The 23,278-nt window shown below is 38.9% G+C and overlaps 1 protein-coding gene across 1 annotated transcript in view; it reads right to left on the minus strand.

Moving 5' to 3' along the window:
- LOC117334772 overlaps nt 1-22,875 on the minus strand; it is a 51,808-nt gene extending 28,933 nt beyond the window's left edge. The window contains exon 1 of the mRNA XM_033894571.1: nt 22,630-22,875. Coding sequence (XP_033750462.1) covers nt 22,630-22,875 — 246 coding nt within the window. The remainder of the gene's footprint in view (nt 1-22,629) is intronic.
- Between the last annotated feature and the right edge of the window lie 403 nt (nt 22,876-23,278).

Here is a 23,278-nt window from a genome sequence, read left to right on the forward strand (position 1 = left end):
CATCCCTCAGAAGGCTGTATGTGTGACATCACAGATAAACACCATCCCTCAGAAGGCCGTGTCCGATATCACAGTAACACCATCCCTCAGAAGGCTGTATGTCTGATATCACAGTAACACCATCCCTCAGAAGGCTGTATGTCTGATATCACAGTAACACCATCCCTCAGAAGGCTGTATGTCTGATATCACAGTAACACCATCCCTCAGAAGGACGTGATTGGTTATACAAAGTTGGTGCCACTTAACAATCACACCAATGTGTATACAAAGTTGGTCCCACTTAACAATCACACCAATGTGTATACAAAGTTGGTCCCACTTAACAATCACACCAATGTGTATACAAAGTTCAAATGCTTCCTTGAAAAGACATGCCTTATGTGCATAATCTGCATACATTTGTACTTGGCAAAGGCAAAAAATAGAAATTATCTCCTGGCAGACCAAAGCTATGGAGAATGGAAGTAAAAAGAAACAAACTGCGGAAACAATTTGTGGACAGTACGTATACATTTAACTTGCAATTGAGGATGAGGTTGAGAAGTGGAGGATGTTAAAATTGTAACTGATGTTGAAATTTGATGCAGAAAAGTGCTTTCTGACATGTAATTAATAGATATAACATAGAGTAAGCGGTGTGTTACATGGGAGAAAAGGTGTTAGCTTATAAGCTGGGCTTATACATTAAAATACATTACATCATTATTAAGCTTACCATCCATTAATTACTGGACAGATGGATTAAAGTATTCCACAGTATTGGAGTATATCAGTCACTATTACCAAAATATAAATAAATATTGAATGTTAAAAAGAAACTATTTTTTAAAGGTCAGAAAGTATAGCTAGAATACATTGGAGGACTAAGGTGGCCATATCTGTACAGTTTGTCGTATAACTGACAAATGATTCCACGCTTCAGATTTTATATACTTAATGTTGTTTACCGAGTTTTTATATCAATTCAACCCTTCATATGATCCGGCTATAAATAAGCAAATGGAAATGATTACAAAAACAGGTAGAGGACACGTGAGACTTGTATAAACTTATAGAACTATAAACTCCAACTACCTGGAAATGATTACAAAAACAGGTAGAGGACACCTGAGACTTGTATAAACTTATAGAACCTTAAACTTCACCTACCTGGAAATGATTACAAAAACAGGTAGAGGATACCTGTCCAGACTTGTATAAACTTATAGAACCATCAACTCCACCTACCTGGAAATGATTACAAAAACAGGTAGAGGACACCTGAGACTTGTATAAACTTATAGAACCTTAAACTTCACCTACCTGGAAATGATTACAAAAACAGGTAGAGGATACCTGTCCAGACTTGTATAAACTTATAGAACCATCAACTCCGCCTACCTGGAAATGATTACAAAAACAGGTAGAGGACACCTGAGACTTGTATAAACTTATAGAACCTTAAACTTCACCTACCTGGAAATGATTACAAAAACAGGTAGAGGACACCTGAGACTTGTATAAACTTATAGAACCTTAAACTTCACCTACCTGGAAATGATTACAAAAACAGGTAGAGAACACCCGAGACTTGTATAAACTTATAGAACTATAAACTCCACCTACCTGGAAATGAATCAAGAATATCTGCTTTCACAGCCCCTCACAGAAATACAGTATGTATCAATAGAACAATACAGGTGAATGAACACTATCCTGTTTCTATGGTAACAGCCTGTATCTCAGCAGCCAATTCATCATACATATAAACTATAAATCAGGTATATTTGGTTCATTTTAATGTCATTAGCCACAAGAGTCTCATTTTCAAGATCAATGTGATCATAAGCTTTTTAATGAAATAAACATCATGGCCGTAGAGATATAATAGATACTATCAGGGACTATAAAACCTTACAGAACAATACGCATACGACAAACCATCAACACAAAATACACTGATATTCTTCAGAGCTTTTCAAGATCATAATGTGAGCCAGATCCCTATAATTCTCTAGATGTAACACTGTACTAGACCCCATCAGGGGTACAGTATAATGTTTACCAACACTGTACTAGGCCCCATCAGGGGTACAGTATAATGATGTTTACCAACACTGTACTAGGCCCCATCAGGGGTACAGTATAATGTTTACCAATACTGTACTAGACCCCATCAGGGGTACAGTATAATGATGTTTACCAATGTTGTACTAGGCCCCATCAGGGGTACAGTATAATGTTTACCAACACTGTACTAGACCCCATCAGGGGTACAGTATAATGATGTTTACCAATACTGTACTAGGCCCCATCAGGGGTACAGTATAATGATGTTTACCAATACTGTACTAGGCCCCATCAGGAGTACAGTATAATGATGTTTACCAACACTGTACTAGACCCCATCAGGGGTACAGTATAATGATGTTTACCAATACTGTACTAGGCCCCATCAGGGGTACAGTATAATGATGTTTACCAATACTGTACTAGGCCCCATCAGGGGTACAGTATAATGATGTTTACCAACACTGTACTAGGCCCCATCAGGAGTACAGTATAATGTTTACCAATACTGTACTAGGCCCCATCAGGGGTACAGTATAATGATGTTTACCAACACTGTACTAGGCCCCATCAGGGGTACAGTATAATGTTTACCAACACTGTACTAGGCCCCATCAGGGGTACAGTATAATGTTTACCAACACTGTAATAGGCCCCATCAGGAGTACAGTATAATGATGTTTACCAATGTTGTACTAGGCCCCATCAGGGATACAGTATAATGTTTACCAATACTGTACTAGACCCCATCAGGGGTACAGTATAATGATGTTTACCAATGTTGTACTAGGCCCCATCAGGGGTACAGTATAATGATGTTTACCAACACTGTACTAGACCCCATCAGGGGTACAGTATAATGATGTTTACCAATACTGTACTAGGCCCCATCAGGGGTACAGTATAATGATGTTTACCAATACTGTACTAGGCCCCATCAGGGGTACAGTATAATGATGTTTACCAACACTGTACTAGGCCCCATCAGGAGTACAGTATAATGTTTACCAATACTGTACTAGGCCCCATCAGGGGTACAGTATAATGATGTTTACCAACACTGTACTAGGCCCCATCAGGGGTACAGTATAATGTTTACCAATACTGTACTAGGCCCCATCAGGGGTACAGTATAATGATGTTTACCAATGTTGTACTAGGCCCCATCAGGGGTACAGTATAATGATGTTTACCAACACTGTACTAGGCCCCATCAGGGGTACAGTATAATGTTTACCAACACTGTACTAGGCCCCATCAGGGGTACAGTATAATGTTTACCAACACTGTAATAGGCCCCATCAGGGGTACAGTATAATGATGTTTACCAACACTGTACTAGGCCCCATCAGGGGTACAGTATAATGATGTTTACCAATGCTGTACTAGGCCCCATCAGGGGTACACTATAATGTTTACCAACACTGTACTAGGCCCCATCAGGGGTACAGTATAATGATGTTTACCAACACTGTACTAGGCCCCATCAGGGGTACAGTATAATGATGTTTACCAATACTGTACTAGGCCCCATCAGGAGTACAGTATAATGATGTTTACCAACACTGTACTAGGCCCCATCAGGGGTACAGTATAATGATGTTTACCAACACTGTACTAGGCCCCATCAGGGGTACAGTATAATGATGTTTACCAATACTGTACTAGGCCCCATCAGGGGTACAGTATAATGATGTTTACCAATGTTGTACTAGGCCCCATCAGGGGTACAGTATGATGTTTACCAACACTGTACTAGGCCCCATCAGGGGTACAGTATAATGATGTTTACCAATACTGTACTAGGCCCCATCAGGGGTACACTATAATGATGTTTACCAATGTTGTACAAGGCCCCATCAGGGGTACAGTATAATGATGTTTACCAATACTGTACTAGGCCCCATCAGGGGTACACTATAATGATGTTTACCAATGTTGTACAAGGCCCCATCAGGGATACAGTATAATGATGTTTACCAATGTTGTACTAGGCCCCATCAGGGATACAGTATAATGATGTTTACCAACACTGTACTAGGCCCCATCAGGGGTACAGTATAATGATGTTTACCAACACTGTACAAGGCCCCATCAGGGGTACAGTATAATGATGTTTACCAATGTTGTACTAGGCCCCATCAGGGGTACAGTATAATGTTTACCAATGTTGTACTAGACCCCATCAGGGGTACAGTATAATGTTTACCAATGTTGTACTAGGCCCCATCTGGGGTACAGTATAATGATGTTTACCAATGTTGTACTAGGCCCCATCAGGGGTACAGTATAATGTTTACCAATACTGTACTAGGCCCCATCAGGGGTACAGTATAATGATGTTTACCAATGCTGTACTAGGCCCCATCAGGGGTACAGTATAATGTTTACCAACACTGTACTGGGCCCCATTAGGGGTACAGTATAACCGACTGACACTGTACTAGGCCCCATCAGGGGTACAGTATAACGATGCTTACTGACACTGTACTAGGCCCCATCAGGGGTACAGTATAACAATACATACTGACACTGTACTAGGCCCCATCAGGGGTACAGTATAACAATACAAACTGACACTGTACTAGGCCCCATCAGGGGTACAGTATAACCTACTGACACTGTACTAGGCCCCATCAGGGGTACAGTATAACAATACATACTGACACTGTACTAGGCCCCATCAGGGGTACAGTATAACCGACTGACACTGTACTAGGCCCCATCAGGGGTACAGTATAACATACTGACACTGTACTAGGCCCCATCAGGGGTACAGTATAACAATACATACTGACATTGTACTAGGCCCCATCAGGGGTACAGTATAACCTACTGACACTGTACTAGGCCCCATCAGGGGTACAGTATAACAATGCATACTGACACTGTACTAGGCCCCATCAGGGTTACAGTATAACGTACTGACACTGTACTAGGCCCCATCAGGGGTACAGTATAACCTACTGACACTGTACTAGGCCCCATCAGGGGTACAGTATAACGTACTGACACTGTACTAGGCCCCATCAGGGGTACAGTATAACGTACTGACACTGTACTAGGCCCCATCAGGGGTACAGTATAACGATGCATACTGACACTGTACTAGGCCCCATCAGGGGTACAGTATAACGATACATACTGACATTGTACTAGGCCCCATCAGGGGTACAGTATAACGATACATACTGACACTGTACTAGGCCCCATCAGGGGTACAGTATAACGATACATACTGACACTGTACTAGGCCCCATCAGGGGTACAGTATAACGTACTGACACTGTACTAGGCCCCATCAGGGGTACAGTATAACATACTGACACTGTACTAGGCCCCATCAGGGGTACAGTATAACAATACATACTGACACTGTACTAGGCCCCATCAGGGGTACGGTATTACATACTGACACTGTACTAGGCCCCATCAGGGGTACAGTATAACCTACTGACAATGTACTAGGCCCCATCAGGGGAACAGTATAACAATACATACTGACACTGTACTAGGCCCCATCAGGGGTACAGTATAACCTACTGACACTGTACTAGGCCCCATCAGGGGTACAGTATAACGTACTGACACTGTACTAGGCCCCATCAGGGGTACAGTATAACGTACTGACACTGTACTAGGCCCCATCAGGGGTACAGTATAACGTACTGACACTGTACTAGGCCCCATCAGGGGTACAGTATAACGATGCATACTGACACTGTACTAGGCCCCATCAGGGGTACAGTATAACAATACATACTGACACTGTACTAGGCCCCATCAGGGGTACAGTATAACCTACTGACACTGTACTAGGCCCCATCAGGGGTACAGTATAACAATACATACTGACACTGTACTAGGCCCCATCAGGGGTACAGTATAACAATACATACTGAAATTGTACTAGGCCCCATCAGGGGTACAGTATAACCTACTGACACTGTACTAGGCCCCATCAGGGGTACAGTATAACCGACTGACACTGTACTAGGCCCCATCAGGGGTACAGTATAACGTACTGACACTGTACTAGGCCCCATCAGGGGTACAGTATAACAATACATACTGACACTGTACTAGGCCCCATCAGGTATACAGTATAACCTACTGACACTGTACTAGGCCCCATCAGGGGTACAGTATAACGATGCATACTGACACTGTACTAGGCCCCATCAGGGGTACAGTATAACGATACATACTGACACTGTACTAGGCCCCATCAGGGGTACAGTATAACGTACTGACACTGTACTAGGCCCCATCAGGGGTACAGTATAACGATACATACTGACACTGTACTAGGCCCCATCAGGGGTACAGTATAACGTACTGACACTGTACTAGGCCCCATCAGGGGTACAGTATAACATACTGACACTGTACTAGGCCCCATCAGGGGTACAGTATAACAATACATACTGACACTGTACTAGGCCCCATCAGGGGTACGGTATAACATACTGACACTGTACTAGGCCCCATCAGGGGTACAGTATAACCTACTGACAATGTACTAGGCCCCATCAGGGGAACAGTATAACAATACATACTGACACTGTACTAGGCCCCATCAGGGGTACGGTATAACCTACTGACACTGTACTAGGCCCCATCAGGGGTACAGTATAACGATGCATACTGACACTGTACTAGGCCCCATCAGGGGTACAGTATAACAATACATACTGACACTGTACTAGGCCCCATCAGGGGTACAGTATAACCTACTGAGACTGTACTAGGCCCCATCAGGGGTACAGTATAACAATACATACTGAGACTGTACTAGGCCCCATCAGGGGTACAGTATAACCTACTGACACTGTACTAGGCCCCATCAGGGGTACAGTATAACCTACTGACACTGTACTAGGCCCCATCCGGGGTACAGTATAACGATGTAATTTTCATAAATCTTTGACTAAACTAACAGTCCATCAATCAATTATCTTTTATTATAATTTCTTTACGTTTGATGTCTGAATATCATTAAAATCAACAAACTGTCAACAGCGATAGACCCATCCTAAACTTTTCAAACCACTCTTAAATAGTTTCAGGTTTTACACAGAAAATTGAATACAGTATGTATTCCAACAAGAACGTGATCCTTTTAAGATCAATGAATAAATAAACACAGTTGTCCTAATATATGGTCATAACTTTTGGTATTCTGTAACCCACCAAGCTTTAAGAAGATTTTTGATATCATTGTTTATAAGACAATTGATGTGTACCACCTTATAGATCTGTATACCTTACTCTATATAGGACAGAGATGCTGTAATCCAATGGTACAAATAAAAGTGTGCCTTATTGTGTTAATCAAAGATCTGTCACCAACAGATCTGCCTGGTTAGCTTTGTAAATCGTGGAGATGTGATAATAACATGAAAAGTCACTTAACTATTTCACTTTGGAATGATATCCTATAAGAGTGATCCTCCTTTAATCCCATTAGAGTTATCTCCCTTTAGACTGGTACCTTCCTAAGTTATCTCCCTTGCATACCCTACACAGAGGACCGGTCCAGCTTGTGTACATCTTTATTGTGCATGTATTGTCATCATTGAGATGGTAACTTCAACTAAAGCAACAAGTATCTATATTGCCATTTACGCACTTTGTACACTGTTTGCCTGAAGTCATTTTGAAAAGTGAAACTTCTTCATAGTTAATTGATCAAGAATATTTAACCTTGACTCTGAAAACCATCACTTTGTGTCTATTTGGGTTTTCCATGTTTTAAGCAATATGTATGTCACCTGACATAGAAATTAACCAATGAAAAAATCAATAAGGTGACCAATGGCTGGTCCTTTGTGAGAGGAGTGCAACGCTGGTGAATAGATCTAAGGGAGGAAACCGGACTAATCTCCCTTTAGAGTGATCTCCCATTGGAGCTATCTCCCTTTAGAGTGATCTCCCATTAGAGTGATCTCCCTTAGGGTGATCTCCCTTTAGAGTGATCTCCCATTAGAGTGATCTCCCTTAGGGTGATCTCCCTTTAGAGTAATGTCCCATCGAAGTGACCTCCATAAGAGTGATCTCCCTTTAGGGTGATCTCCCTTTAGAGTAATGTCCCATCGAAGTGACCTCCATAAGAGTGATCTCCCTTTAGAGTAATGGGCCTCAGACCACAATTATACTTCCGGGTCGTTGTACACGAATGTAGTACATATTGAAATTTCAGGACTGTTGCTAAATATTTTTTCCTGACTTAGCTGTTACAGATATGGACATAATTTTAGCATAGATTTATAGTGCAATATTTAATCTAGTGGCAGAATTTTGTTTTGACACCATTTCCATGTTTGTTTGTGAGGCAGGACACGGGGAGTTATAAGGCTTGAGTAGTAATATTTTGTGATTTTCCGGATTTTCCTACAATATAGTAGGGTGGTTACACTTAAATATAAATAATTTTGTTAAATGCCGGTCATGAGGTACTTTCCAGCTCACGGTATGTTCAGCTTGAATAGTTCTACACGTCATGTGAAAGCCAGATTTTTTGCAAACTTCTGAAATATTTTAATTTCGATTTTTCTTTGGTAGAACAAAGAGGGAAATTAATTGTGGTCTGAGGCCTGCATCCCATCGAAGTGACCTCCATAAGAGTGATCCCCCTTTAGGGTGATCTCCCTTTAAAGTAATGTCCAATCAAAGTGACCTCCATAAGAGTGATCCCCCTTTTAGAGTGATCTCCCTTTAGGGTGATGGCCCCTCAGAGTGATCTCCCTTTAGGATGATTATCCATTGGAGCAATCTCCCATTAGAGCGATCTCCCTTTAGTCTGTAATGTTCCATAAGAACAACCTGCCTTAATTTAGAACATTTGGTTTATTTTTTTACTTTCATTTTAATTATTTCTGATAAAGTGATCATTCAATGCAGAGTTTCCTGCAAATATAAATTCAGAAGCTGCAAACAAAGGAACCAATCGTGAAAATATTTGTTAAACATACCTCAATATCTATATCTGATCCGCGGCGGCAGCCACTGATTTGTTCTTCTGACAGTTTAAGCGACATCTTCATGTTAGCAGATGTGTACACATCAGCGAATCGCTGGTCAGGAAAATTTGTTGACACCTGAGCTTCACATCTCTATCCAGGTAAACAACTCTCCATCCTGACGGCCACACCCTCCTGTATCAGAAAGCAATAATCAATATCAGGATAACAGTGTACCGTATACCTTAAATGAAACACCTTATAATCGGTTTTTATTGTGTGGATACATGATGGCTGTAAGATTATATAGAGTTCTAAATAAACTTCCTCAACAGTTAGTCATCATCCCTGTCAACAACAGAAGGGCACGAATAAATTGTTATCACTTTAATAAAGAACTTATCTAAAACTTACTTTAATTCTGACAGAAATGACATAAATTGATGCACTTGCATGCACTATATCAATCATACAATTTCTCAACACAAAGAATCCATCCATTGATGGACAGTGGTGACAAGAATTAGGGCCACTTAAGTATCTGGATAATACTTGTGGTTTTTTTTCCATATTAGTCAAATAAAAAAAATTCTTGCAGAAGTCTTAAATTTTATCACATATGTACTAGGCACAACGTCATTATTCCACACCTACAATAAATGTTACAGAAAACAATACACAGATATCGAATATCACAGCCAAAATTAAGGGCACAATTCAATATAAATTGCAGAAACAAAAATGCCACTATATATATATATATACATTTTTCCATTTAATGTTTAACTATAAAATGAAAGGAACTACAAAAATATCAAGAAAAAAATCTATATACCACATAATTCAATTAACAAGTCATTTGGTAAAGAAATGCATGAACTATAAGAATGACACTAAAATCATATTTTTTAAGGAGTCGAGTCATAATATTTCAGATACACAGATATATATAGAGAAAAACATTTCTGACAGTAGTTAATCATGTATTCTGTATATTACGACAAAACTCATTAATTCTAACAGGTTTATAGACAAATCTATCAAACAACCTGATCAATACTAAGTACATGTAATCTACAGGGCTCCGATACTCCTAATAAATAACCAAATATATCCAAAAAATAACTTTCCTTATTGATAAAATATCAATATTTACCTGAAGACTGATTTATGCCATGTTCCTGACAGGTACTAAAATTCTCACCTGTGTTTATATACTACCTGTGCTGATGTTACCTGTGTACAGGTATGCCATACATCAGTCGGTCTCCCCCGCAGGTATATATATATAGGTATTATGTACAATCCGTTACACCATCATATCAAGATGGAGGGTTGATAGTATTAAGGTCAGTTGGGAACAGGTTGTATGGGGCTGAGAGTGGTTATAAGATTCCTGTAATCCTACATCTTAATTATGATCAACATCCTAACACAAAGACAAACATACAGTATACACACATCATGACAAAGTTCATTGACAGCTTCGCTTTGATGTCAGCCAAATTTGGCTCTTCAAAAAAAATATTTGTTAAAAGCATTATATTTTCTTTATGTCAGGAGGAGACAATGTTCTCTATATCTATGTATATATCTGTTAACATTAGTTCTCAGTAATCAGGGGAGGACACATGCAGAGCCTTCTTAATTTTGTCTCAAACTAACAATACTGACAATGTATAGAATGGTCAACAAACTTTTCCTGACTATCATGTGTTAGTGATATACCAATGGTTGTGTGGTAGTTTGTGTCTCCCTATCATGTGGTAGTAATATACCGATGGTTGTGTGGTAGTTTGTATCTCCCTATCATGTGGTAGTGATATAACAATGGTTGTGTGGTAGTTTGTGTCTCCCTATCATGTGGTAGTGATATACCAATGGTCGGGTGGTAGTTTGTGTCCCTATCATGTGGTAGTGATATACCAATGGTCGGGTGGTAGTTTGTGTCTCCCTATCATGTGTTAATGATATACCGATGGTCGTGTGGTAGTTTGTGTCTCCCTATCATGTGGTAGTGATATATACCAATGGTCGGGTGGTAGTTTGTGTCGCCCTATCATGTGTTAGTGATCATGATATACCAATGGTCGGGTGGTAGTTTGTGTCGCCCTGTCATGTGTTAATGATATACCAATGGTCGGGTGGTAGTTTGTGTCTCCCTATCATGTGGTAGTGATATATACCAATGGTCGGGTGGTAGTTTGTGTCGCCCTATCATGTGGTAGTGATATACCAATGGTCGGGTGGTAGTTTTGTCTCCCTATCATGTGTTAATGATATACCAATGGTCGGGTGGTAGTTTGTGTCTCCCTATCATGTGGTAGTGATATATACCAATGGTCGGGTGGTAGTTTGTATCTACCTATCATGTGTTAGTGATATACCACTGGTCGGGTGGTAGTTTGTGTCTCCCTATCATGTGGTAGTGATATAACAATGGTCGGGTGGTAGTTTGTGTCTCCCTATCATGTGGTAGTGATATACCAATGGTCGGGTGGTAGTTTGTGTCTCCCTATCATGTGGTAGTGATATATACCAATGGTCGGGTGGTAGTTTGTGTCTCCCTATCATGTGGTCGTGATATACCAATGGTCGGGTGGTAGTTTGTGTCTCCCTATCATGTGTTAGTGATATACCAATGGTCGGGTGGTAGTTTGTGTCGCCCTATCATGTGGTAGTGATATACCAATGGTCGGGTGGTAGTTTGTGTCGCCCTAACATGTGTTAGTGATATACCAATGGTCGGGTGGTAGTTTGTGTCTCCCTATCATGTGGTAGTGATATATACCAATGGTCGGGTGGTAGTTTGTGTCGCCCTATCATGTGTTAATGATATACCAATGGTTGTGTGGTAGTTTGTGTCTCCCTATCATGTGTTAATGATATACAAATGGTCGGGTGGTAGCTTGTGTCTCCCTATCATGTGGTAGTGATATATACCAATGGTCGGGTGGTAGTTTGTGTCGCCCTATCATGTGGTAGTGATATATACCAATGGTCGGGTGGTAGTTCGTGTCTCCCTATCATGTGTTAGTGATATACCAATGGTCGGGTGGTAGTTTGTGTCTCCCTATCATGTGGTAGTGATATACCAATGGCCGGGTGGTTAGTTTGTGTCTCCCTATCATGTGGTAGTGATATACCAATGGTCGGGTGGTAGTTCGTGTCTCCCTATCATGTGTTAGTGATATACCAATGGTCGGGTGGTTAGTTTGTGTCTCCCTATCATGTGGTAGTGATATACCATTGGTTGTGTGGTAGTTTGTGTCGCCCTATCATGTGGTAGTGATATATACCAATGGCCGGGTGGTTAGTTTGTGTCTCCCTATCATGTGGTAGTGATATATCAATGGTCGGGTGGTAGTTTGTGTCTCCCTATCATGTGTTACTGATGTGTTCTGAAGTGGTGATAGATATCCCGATCAAGTAGAACTGAATGATAAGACTATTTTTAGAATTTGCCTGAGAATCAAACTCAGCTGTTGTTTTTCTGTTTTGAACACTGAACTGTTGGTCATCATGCTCTGTATTTGACTAGCTGAGTCAATATCGATATTTATTTCAACTTTGTCTGTCGTCTAAAAAGTCTCATTGAATGACATGTTTTTTCTCCACTTCAGTAGATAAGGACATTATTGAAATCCATCGACAGATATCACAAACATACAGGTTTAGCCTCGGTCTCATTCAGAATCTCCACACACAAAACTCCGACATGACTAAGATCTATAAGTGACCTCCTTTCACCACTTTTTTCCTTAAGTACATAGAACTAAGTTGTACATCCTTGTATTTTTTCCAACACGTTAATTTTTAGAAAGCGTAATAATCTAATTGGAATGTTTAATTGTCTAAATGTATCCTGTTGTAAAAACCAGAAGCCAAGAACATTGTGATCAGTGTTCAATTGCTTTGTCACATTAACATCAGATACACTGTTAAATTGTTCCTATAATGAGACTACTTCATTCTATACATAAATAACATTTGGCTGAAACTCATTAAGCTGAAGAATTATAATTGATAACAAACTGGTCAATCTCATCGTGAATGTGTTGATACTGGATTTCATGTAACCCCTATCCAGGCTCAACTACCTGTAATATTTGAGAAATTTCTTTGGCCACAATATATTTTGTGCTGCTTTTGAAATAAAATTCTTGCATAATTTCCAAGTCCAGGCCAATGCTGGGTACACCCAGGTACTTAAGTATGAGATAATTTGCTGTATTAATGTAAGAAATTCTGGGAAAATATTATTTTAACCAACTCGAATCAATTCAGATTAAAACAAAATATACGCCTATGCCTTCAGATTTTTATCAGCATGGATGACCCAAAGACATAGACTTTTCAAATCTTAGGTTACGAAAAAATCCTTGTTTAAACAGTTAATGCGTCTGTTTATACTAAAAACTAACAGCTCTACCCCCTCCGTAATTCTCAGCTTAGCTAATTTATAAAAGAGTTATAAACAATCAGAAAACCTGAAAGTGGACCCTATCAAGAAAAACCTTAATCCTACCACAAAGTGTTAAACTCGGCACCGCCCTGCACCTCCCGTCAGTTATAATACTGACAAGAAATTATGACTTATCTCCTAAGACTGTTTGATTAGGGAACTGAGCTTCATGGCCGAGACACACATATCGCTGACAATTTAAAACTATCTATTTTACAAAAGAAATTTGAAACATGTTAACTTATTCTTTCCACTTTTTCCGACCCTGATGAAGTGTGCAGACTAAATACCAGGCCTACCAGGGCTAAATGTACCCAATAAAAACCGTAACTTTTCATGTCAAACCCCCAGTTGCCTTACGTTTTCAGGTGTACTTTTTACCCATAATCCTTCTTAGCATGATTCATTACTGAGATGACATACATAAAAAAATAGGTAATTAACCTATAGGTAGTCGTTTCACAAACAGCCTCATGTGTCCAGTTTGTATTAAAGAATGCATAGACTTTTTCATTACATATTTACATCACATTTATTTGAAATTCTCTGATCTGGTATCATACCTATAAACATGTACGTAAGTGTGGTTGATAAAAATTGTGTATTAAGTAAATGAAATCAAGTTTTCCTAGACTTACCTGTGTATGTGAATAAATTAAAGAATAACCCAGAATGACTTTATCCTGGACTTCAAATACCAAATCAAATCAAACAAGAGTTGGTACAGTTGACAACATAGTGATCTCGTTACCTACCAGGTAGCTGATTTTGGTGTGGGTGGTTGTACTGGTACATTTATACACTGTATATATAAATGGCACAGATCTGACATTTCAGCCCTCAGGGAGTCAACACTTATTTCCTACTACACTTCCTGTTTGCAAATTCATTCACAAATGGAATCCACATTCAATGGCAAATGTCTTGAATCACTTTTTGATTTTAATACAAGGGTTGTTTTCATACACCATTTTTAACACAGTATACTTGTGACAAAAAGAGGTGAATCAGTAAAACGATTAAATTGTCCAGGCGAGATTCTATTATTCTCATTGACCAAATAGATACAATAATATATTCTATTATTCTCATTGACCAAATAGATACAATAACAATTCTATTATTCTCATTGACCAAACAGATACAATAACAGATTCTATTATTCTCATTGACCAAATAGATACAATAACAGATTCTATTATTCTCATTGACCAAATAGATAATAGATTCTATTATTCTCATTGACCAAATAGATACAATAACAGATTCTATTATTCTCATTGACCAAATAGATACAATAACAGATTTTATTATTCTCATTGACCAAATAGATAATAGATTCTGTTATTCTCATTGACCAAATAGATACAATAATAGATTCTATTATTCTCATTGACCAAATAGATACAATAACAATTCTATTATTCTCATTGACCAAATAGATACAATAACAATTCTATTATTCTCATTGACCAAATAGATACACTTAACTGATTGTTACAACATTTCAGGACTCTATCAAACCTTAGATATTTCAGTCTGCAGATCAAATACCAGGTATACTATTGGTGGGAGAATATTGCTTTCTATCTCATTAAATAGTAGTTATATCATGCATAACCATACTTCTGTAGTTACCCTGTATACCATACTTCTGTAGTTACCCTGTATACCATACTTCTGTTGTTACCCTATATACCATACTTCTGTAGTTACCCTGTATACCATACCTCTGTAGTTACCCTGTATACCATACTTCTGTAGTTACCCTGTATACCATACTTCTGTAGTTACCCTGTATACCATACCTCTGTAGTTACCCTGTATACCATACTTCTGTAGTTACCCTGTATACCATACTTCTGTACCCTGTATACCATACTTCTGTACCCTGTATACCATACTTCTGTAGTTACCATGTATACCATACTTCTGTACCCTGTATACCATACTTCTGTAGTACCCTGTATACCATACTTCTGTACCCTGTATACCATACTTCTGTAGTTACTCTGTATACCATACTTCTGTAGTTACCCTGTATACCATACTTCTGTACCCTGTATACCATACTTCTGTAGTTACTCTGTATACCATACTTCTGTACCCTGTATACCATACTTCTGTAGTTATTCTTACCGTATACCATACTTCTGCACCCTGTATACCATACTTCTGTAGTTACTCTGTATACCATACTTCTGTAATTACCCTGTATACCATACTTCTGTAGTTACCCTGTATACCATACTTCTGTAGTTACCCTGTATACCATACTTCTGTAGTTACCCTGTATACCATACCTCTGTAGTTATTCTGTATACCATACTTCTGTAGTTACCCTGTATACCATACTTCTGTAGTTACCCTGTATACCATAAACTTCTGTAGTTACCATGTATACCATACTTCTGTAGTTACCATGTATACCATACTTCTGTAATTACCCTGTATACCATACTTCTGTAGTTACCCTGTATACCATACCTCTGTACCCTGTATACCATACTTCTGTAGTTACCCTGTATACCATACTTCTGTAGTTACCCTGTATACCATACCTCTGTAGTTACCCTGTATACCATACTTCTGTAATTACCCTGTATACCATACTTCTGTAGTTACCCTGTATACCATACCTCTGTACCCTGTATACCATACTTCTGTAGTTACCCTGTATACCATACTTCTGTAGTTACCCTGTATACCATACCTCTGTAGTTACCCTGTATACCATACCTCTGTACCCTGTATACCATACTTCTGTAGTTACCCTGTATACCATACTTCTGTAGTTACCCTGTATACCATACTTCTGTACCCTGTATACCATACTTCTGTCGTTACCCTGTATACCATACTTCTGTAGTTATTCTGTATACCATATACTTCTGTAGTTACCCTGTATACCATACTTCTGTAGTTACCCTGTATACCATATACTTCTGTAGTTACCCTGTATACCATACTTCTGTAGTTACCCTGTATACCATACTTCTGTACCCTGTATACCATACTTCTGTAGTTACTCTGTATATCATACTTCTGTACCCTGTATACCATACTTCTGTAGTTACCATATATACCATACTTCTGTAGTTACCATGTACACCATACTTCTGTAGTTACCCTGTATACCATACTTCTGTAGTTACCATGTATACCATACTTCTGTAGTTACCCTGTATATCATACTTCTGTAGTTACCATGTATACCATACTTCTGTAGTTACCCTGTATACCATACTTCTGTAGTTACCCTGTATACCATACTTCTGTACCCTGTATACCATTACTTCTGTAGTTACCATGTATACCATACTTCTGTAGTTACCATGTATACCATACTTCTGTAGTTACCCTGTATACCATACTTCTGTAGTTACCCTGTATACCATACTTCTGTAGTTACCCTGTATACCATACTTCTGTAGTTACCCTATATACCATACTTCTGTACCCTGTATACCATACTTCTGTAGTTACCCTGTATACCATACTTCTGTAGTTACCCTGTATACCATACTTCTGTAGTTACCCTGTATATCATACTTCTGTAGTTACCCTGTATACCATACTTCTGTAGTTACCCTGTATACCATACCTCTGTAGTTACCCTGTATACCATACCTCTGTACCCTGTATACCATACTTCTGTACCCTGTATACCATACTTCTGTACCCTGTATATCATACTTCTGTAGTTACCCTGTATACCATACTTCTGTACCCTGTATACCATACTTCTGTAGTTACCCTGTATACCATACTTCTGTAGTTACCCTGTATACCATACTTCTGTACCCTGTATACCATACTTCTGTACCCTGTATACCATACTTCTGTACCCTGTATACCATACTTCTGTACCCTGTATACCATACTTCTGTACCCTGTATACCATACTTCTGTACCCTGTATACCATACTTCTGTACCCTGTATACCATACTTCTGTAGTTACCATGTATACCATACTTCTGTACCCTGTATACCATACTTCTGTAGTTACCCTGTATACCATACTTCTGTAGTTACCCTGTATACCATACTTCTGTAGTTACCCTGTATATCATACTTCTGTACCCTGTATACCATACTTCTGTAGTTACCCTGTATACCATACTTCTGTAGTTACCCTGTATACCATACTTCTGTAGTTACCATGTATACCATACTTCTGTACCCTGTATACCATACTTCTGTAGTTACCCTGTATACCATACTTCTGTAGTTACCCTGTATACCATACTTCTGTAGTTACCCTATATACTATACTTCTGTAGTTACCATGTATACCATACTTCTGTAGTTATTCTGTTCACCATGACAATAAAAATTAACAAGTGCAATCAATGATTGCTAAAGCTCACCGGCGGCAGCAATCACACAATGCATTCATTTTGTATGTATGTATAAGCATGTCATTTTGAAATTGTATGTCACATAATATCGCTCCTAGAACTCTAATGGATGTATAAACCAAATAAGAAGGGTGTGGACTTACAAGCTTTTCAAAACTGACCCCCAAAATCTTTAAAGTGAGTTTTCGTGTCAAAAAAAGTAAGTCCACTAAAAAGTAAAATGCCAATTTTTGTTTGCATGATTTGCCACAGCATCACTCCTGGATCTTTAATGAATGTATAAACCAAATTAGAAGGGTGATAGGTGTATACATTTGAACATTATAATTATCCCCAAAACTTTTAAGTGAGTTTTGGTTTCCAAAAAAGTTAAGTCCACAAAATGGTAAAATGCGAAAAAATCACAAATTTTTCCTGCATGATTTTGCCATAACATCACTCCTAGACCTCTAATGAATGTTTTAACCAATTTAGAAGGGCATGCGGTGTATACTTTTGTACTTACAAGCTTTCCAAAAACTTACTCCAAAAACTTTAGAGTGGGTTTTGGTGCAAAAAAAGTTAAGTCCACAAAATGGTAAGATTAAAAAAAAATCACATTTTTTTTCGGCATAATTTTGCCATAACATCACTCCTAGACCTCAAATGAATGTATAAACCAACTTAGAAGGGCATGAGGTGTATTCTTTTGGACTTACAAGCTTTCCAAAAACTTACTCCAAAAACTTTAAAGTTTTGGGGTGGGACGCCGACGCGGACGCGGGGGTGACAGCATTAGCTCTCGGTTACTGGGGTTATGTACTTCCACTATTTGATATCATTTTGTCGCATAAATTGATGCAAATAAAGACAATGCCATTTTTCATATAATATTTCATATGGAAACTTTCCCTGTACATAGTTTTAATGAGCACACCTCTTTTGTGTGTTGGTAAGTGCACTGATCAAGTCAAATACGGTATTTAAAAGTGCTATTCATTTGCATCTTTTGCATCATTCTTTTGAAATCAGCAAAATTTGATAATAAATGTGATACATACAACTGACACTTACACTATTATCTGTCAAAATGGAATCATTTTAAATTCTTGGAGATTTCAGACATTGTCAGATTTTGCAACATTGCTTTTTATAAGTGGAAGTCAAATACCTTTATTATCATAATTGTGTTATATATCAAAATATCACCGTAAAAAACACAACATTTAATGAAACATTTCTGACAAATTTAATGATTTATCGTTGGTATAATTACACAGAGCTTGACTTATAAACACTGGTGCTGTCAGTAGTGAAGAAATGTTACATCACAGTAACACAATGATACAGGTAAACCAGGAGTGTCAGGAATACAGGAGGTGTCAGTCACCTTAACTAGTCAGTCACCTTAACTAGTCAGTCACCTTAACTAGTCAGTCACCTTAACTCACATTAACTAGTCAGTCACCTTAACTAGTCAGTCACCTTAACTAGTCAGTCACCTTAACTCACCTTAACTAGTCAGTCACCTTAACTAGTCAGTCACCTTAACTAGTCAATCATCTTAACTAGTCAGTCACCTTAACTAGTCAGTCACCTTAACTAGTCAGTCACCTTAACTATTCAAACATCTTAACTAGTCAGTCATTTTAACTAGTCAGTCACTTAATTAGTCAGTCACCTTAACTAGTCAGTCACCTTAATGAGGTGTCAGTCACCTTAATTAGTCAGTCACCTTAACTAGTCAGTCACCTTAACTAGTCAGTCACCTTAACCAATCAGTCACCTTAACCAATCAGTTACCTTAACTAGTCAGTCACCTTAACTAGTCAGTCACCTTAACATGTCAGTCACCTTAACTATTCAATCATCTCAACTAGTCAATCACCTTAACAAGTCAGTCACTTTAACTAGTCAGTCACCTTAACCTATCAGTCATCTTAACTAGTCAGTCACCTTAACTAGTCAGTCACCTTAACTAGTCAGTCACCTTAACTTATAAGTCACCTTAACCTATAAGTCACCTTAACCTATAAGTCACCTTAACTAGTCAGTCACCTTAACTAGTCAGTCAATTTAACTAGCAAGTCACCTTAACCAGAGGTGTCAGTCACCTTAACCAGAGATGTCAGTCACTTTAACCAGATATGTCAGTCACCCTTAACCAGAGGTGTCAGTCACTTTAACCAGAGATGTCAGTCACCCTTAACCAGTGGTCAGTCCCCTTTAACACAGGAGTCAGTCACCTTAACCAGAAGTGTCAGTCACTTTAACCAGAGATGTCAGTCACTTTAACCAGAGATGTCAGTCACCCTTAACCAGTGGTCAGTCCCCTTTAACACATGAGGTGTCAGTCACCTTAACCAGAGGTGTCAGTCACCCTTAACCAGTGGTCAGTCCCCTTTAACACAGGAGTCAGTCACCTTAACCAGATATGTCAGTCACCTTAACCAGAGATGTAAGTCACCCTTAACCAGTGGTCAGTCCCCTTTAACACAGGAGGTGTCAGTCACCTTAACCAGAGGAGTCAGTCACCTTAACAAGAGGTGTCAGTCACCCTTAACATGTCAGTCACCTTGACCAGAGGTGTCAGTCACCTTAACCAGAGGTGTCAGTCACCTTAACCAGAGGTGTCAGTCAACTTGACCAGAGGAATCGGTCACCTTGACCAGAGGTCAGTCCTCTTAATCACAGGAGTCAGTCACCTTGACCAGAGGAGTCAGTCACCTTAACCAGAGGAGTCAGTCACCTTGACCAGAGGTGTCAGTCACCTTAACCAGAGGTGTCAGTCACCTTAACCAGAGGTGTCAGTCAACTTGACCAGAGGAATCGGTCACCTTGACCAGAGGTCAGTCCCCTTAATCACAGGAGTCAGTCCCCTTATCCAGATATATCAGGGTCACCTTAACCAAAGACGTCAGTGTCACTTTCACCAGAGGCGTTGGAGTTACCTTAACCCAGATTTGTCATTCATCTTAACCACAGGTGTCAAGAGTTGTCTTATATAACTATTTTGTATGCTCTGAACTATTTCCACTCACAATTGAGTTTGAATGAAATTGATGTTTGGTGAGCTGTGAAAGTCATTCGTCGGGGACCGGAGGGGACTATATGATGTTTTGTGAGCTGTGACAGTCATTAGTCCGGTATCTGAGGGGACTATATGTTTTGTGAGCTGTGACAGTCATTAGTCCGGTATCTGAGGGGACTATATGATGTTTTGTGAGCTGTGACAGTCATTAGTCCGGTATCTGAGGGGACTATACGATGTTTTGTGAGCTGTGACAGTCATTAGTCCGGGACCCGAGGGGACTATATGATGTTTTGTGAGCTGTGACAGTCACTAGTCCGGTATCTGAGGGGACTATATTTAATGTTTTGTGAGCTGTGACAGTCATTAGTCCGGGACCCAAGGGGACTATATGATGTTTCGTGAGCTGTGACAGTCATTAGTCCGCGACCCGAGGGGACTATACGATGTTTTGTGAGCTGTGACAGTCATTAGTCCGGTATCTGAGGGGACTATATGATGTTTTGTGAGCTGTGACAGTCATCAGTCCTTCACTGGGAACTGAGGGGTCTATAGTTTGGTTTTCTGTCCTTCTGTCAGTCTTTCTGCACGTTATTTTGTCCAGACTCTATCTCCTACACTACCTGTCACTGGAACTCCATACATGAGGCATGGATTGACCTATTTGAGAAGATATATCATGTAACAAAAGTAGGTTACTCTGACCTTTATTTCGACCTTTGACCTACATCAAAGTAAAGGTTTGTCCAGGCTTCATTACCTTCACTAATTGTAATAGGAACTCCATGTACTTCAAGTATAGGTTCACCTAGGTTAGGCAGTGTGTCATGTACTCAAAGGTCACTTTGACCTACATTTTGACCTTTGACCTGCATGGAAGAAAAAGTTTGTCTTAGTTCAATTTCCTATAGTGAACCTAAACTTGGGGCATTAATAGGTCATTCTAGGTTAACATGTACCAAAAGTAAGTCAGTAACTTTAAACTACATGTTGACCTTTGAATTGTTCAGACCTGATATCTTGGACAACTTGGGACGGGAACTTCTTACTTGTGTCGAATGATTCTGATATCTCCTACTAAAATCAATGATATTACCAAATTCATTCAATTTTTTACCACCAAATGCAACTATTGAGTTATTGAATACAATGGGTGACTGTCAAACATTTAGTGTCTAGAATTAGTTCCTACACAAGTTCATCATCTATACATTCTTTGACACATGTAATTTCACACTCAATGATGGACAGTAATTTGCCAAATTGTCTTGTCAATTGTAGATTTTGGCTAAAATATTTAAGAATTTAACACAAATAATTCTCGGTTGACCAAGTACCATCTATACTGTGAAAACAACTAGTCAAGTAAAAGTGTTATTCATTGAAGATCAGGAAACTTCTGGAAAATTACGCCCAAAACCTGCACACACACTCAGGTGAAAATTCATTTAAAAACAATGTATTCTGTAAAGGAAATTAGCTAGGTCATAATATCAAGGTCAGACTCCAAAAGAATTGTCAAATAAAACTCTCAGCATCCTTTTATCATATGTGACTGAATGGTTAAACTCTATACAAACTCCTTAACATATTGATCTTATAACTTAGTCTAAATAAATTAGTCAAAATTAAAAAAAAAAAAAAAAAAATCCCAATTTAACCCAAAAGTTTTGTCGTTAGTCTTGTAAAGTTTCAAATTAACATCCTAGAACCTGTTACAGATGAAGGAAACAGGTACCTTTTAAGTGTAGTAAAATTGTTGGGTTAACCACTTTAACCAGGAGTGGCAGGGACAGGTGACCAGGTAGCTCTAAGAGCTCCTGTCTAATCTGTTCAAGGGTGACAGATTTAAAGTTGTTCTGGTTGTGGAATATCTCCTCTCCAGTTGGTACATTTGACACCCATGGAAGGACTTTTACGGGGTCTCGTGTGTCCAGGAGGACGAAGATTTTGTGGAAGGAGGAAGGAATGTTAAGCGGGAATTGGACTGAGCCAGGTAGCTCGAATGGTGTTAGAGCATTCATCTCTCCTGTTACATACATACAACTTGTACCTGGCTAGAAACCCTGTCTTCTGCCCTCATACATACAGATGCTATCATTTTAAGTTTATTTCATTAACATTGCATTAAAACATGTGAATCTCCTACAAATTTTCAGATTTGAAATTGTGGAGAAAACTTGGTCCTCTATTTAACCTCTGAAATTATACACAACAAAACAATGCTGTTACAATGGCTATTTAAACTGTCAAATGTACTTTTCTTATTTCAATAACAGAAGCAATGTTTAAGAAATATTTGGAAATCCAAAGGTAAAAAGTGAAAATTGGGGATACTTTCCAAAGACAGGTAAGCTGACAGTTCCCCTGTGAAAATTTTATGAATATTCATGAACTATTCATGAACTTTTCGTGAACTGTTCATCG

The sequence above is a fragment of the Pecten maximus genome, chromosome 9, assembly GCF_902652985.1.
Source record: "Pecten maximus chromosome 9, xPecMax1.1, whole genome shotgun sequence".
Classification (NCBI taxonomy): Eukaryota; Metazoa; Mollusca; class Bivalvia; order Pectinida; family Pectinidae; genus Pecten; species Pecten maximus.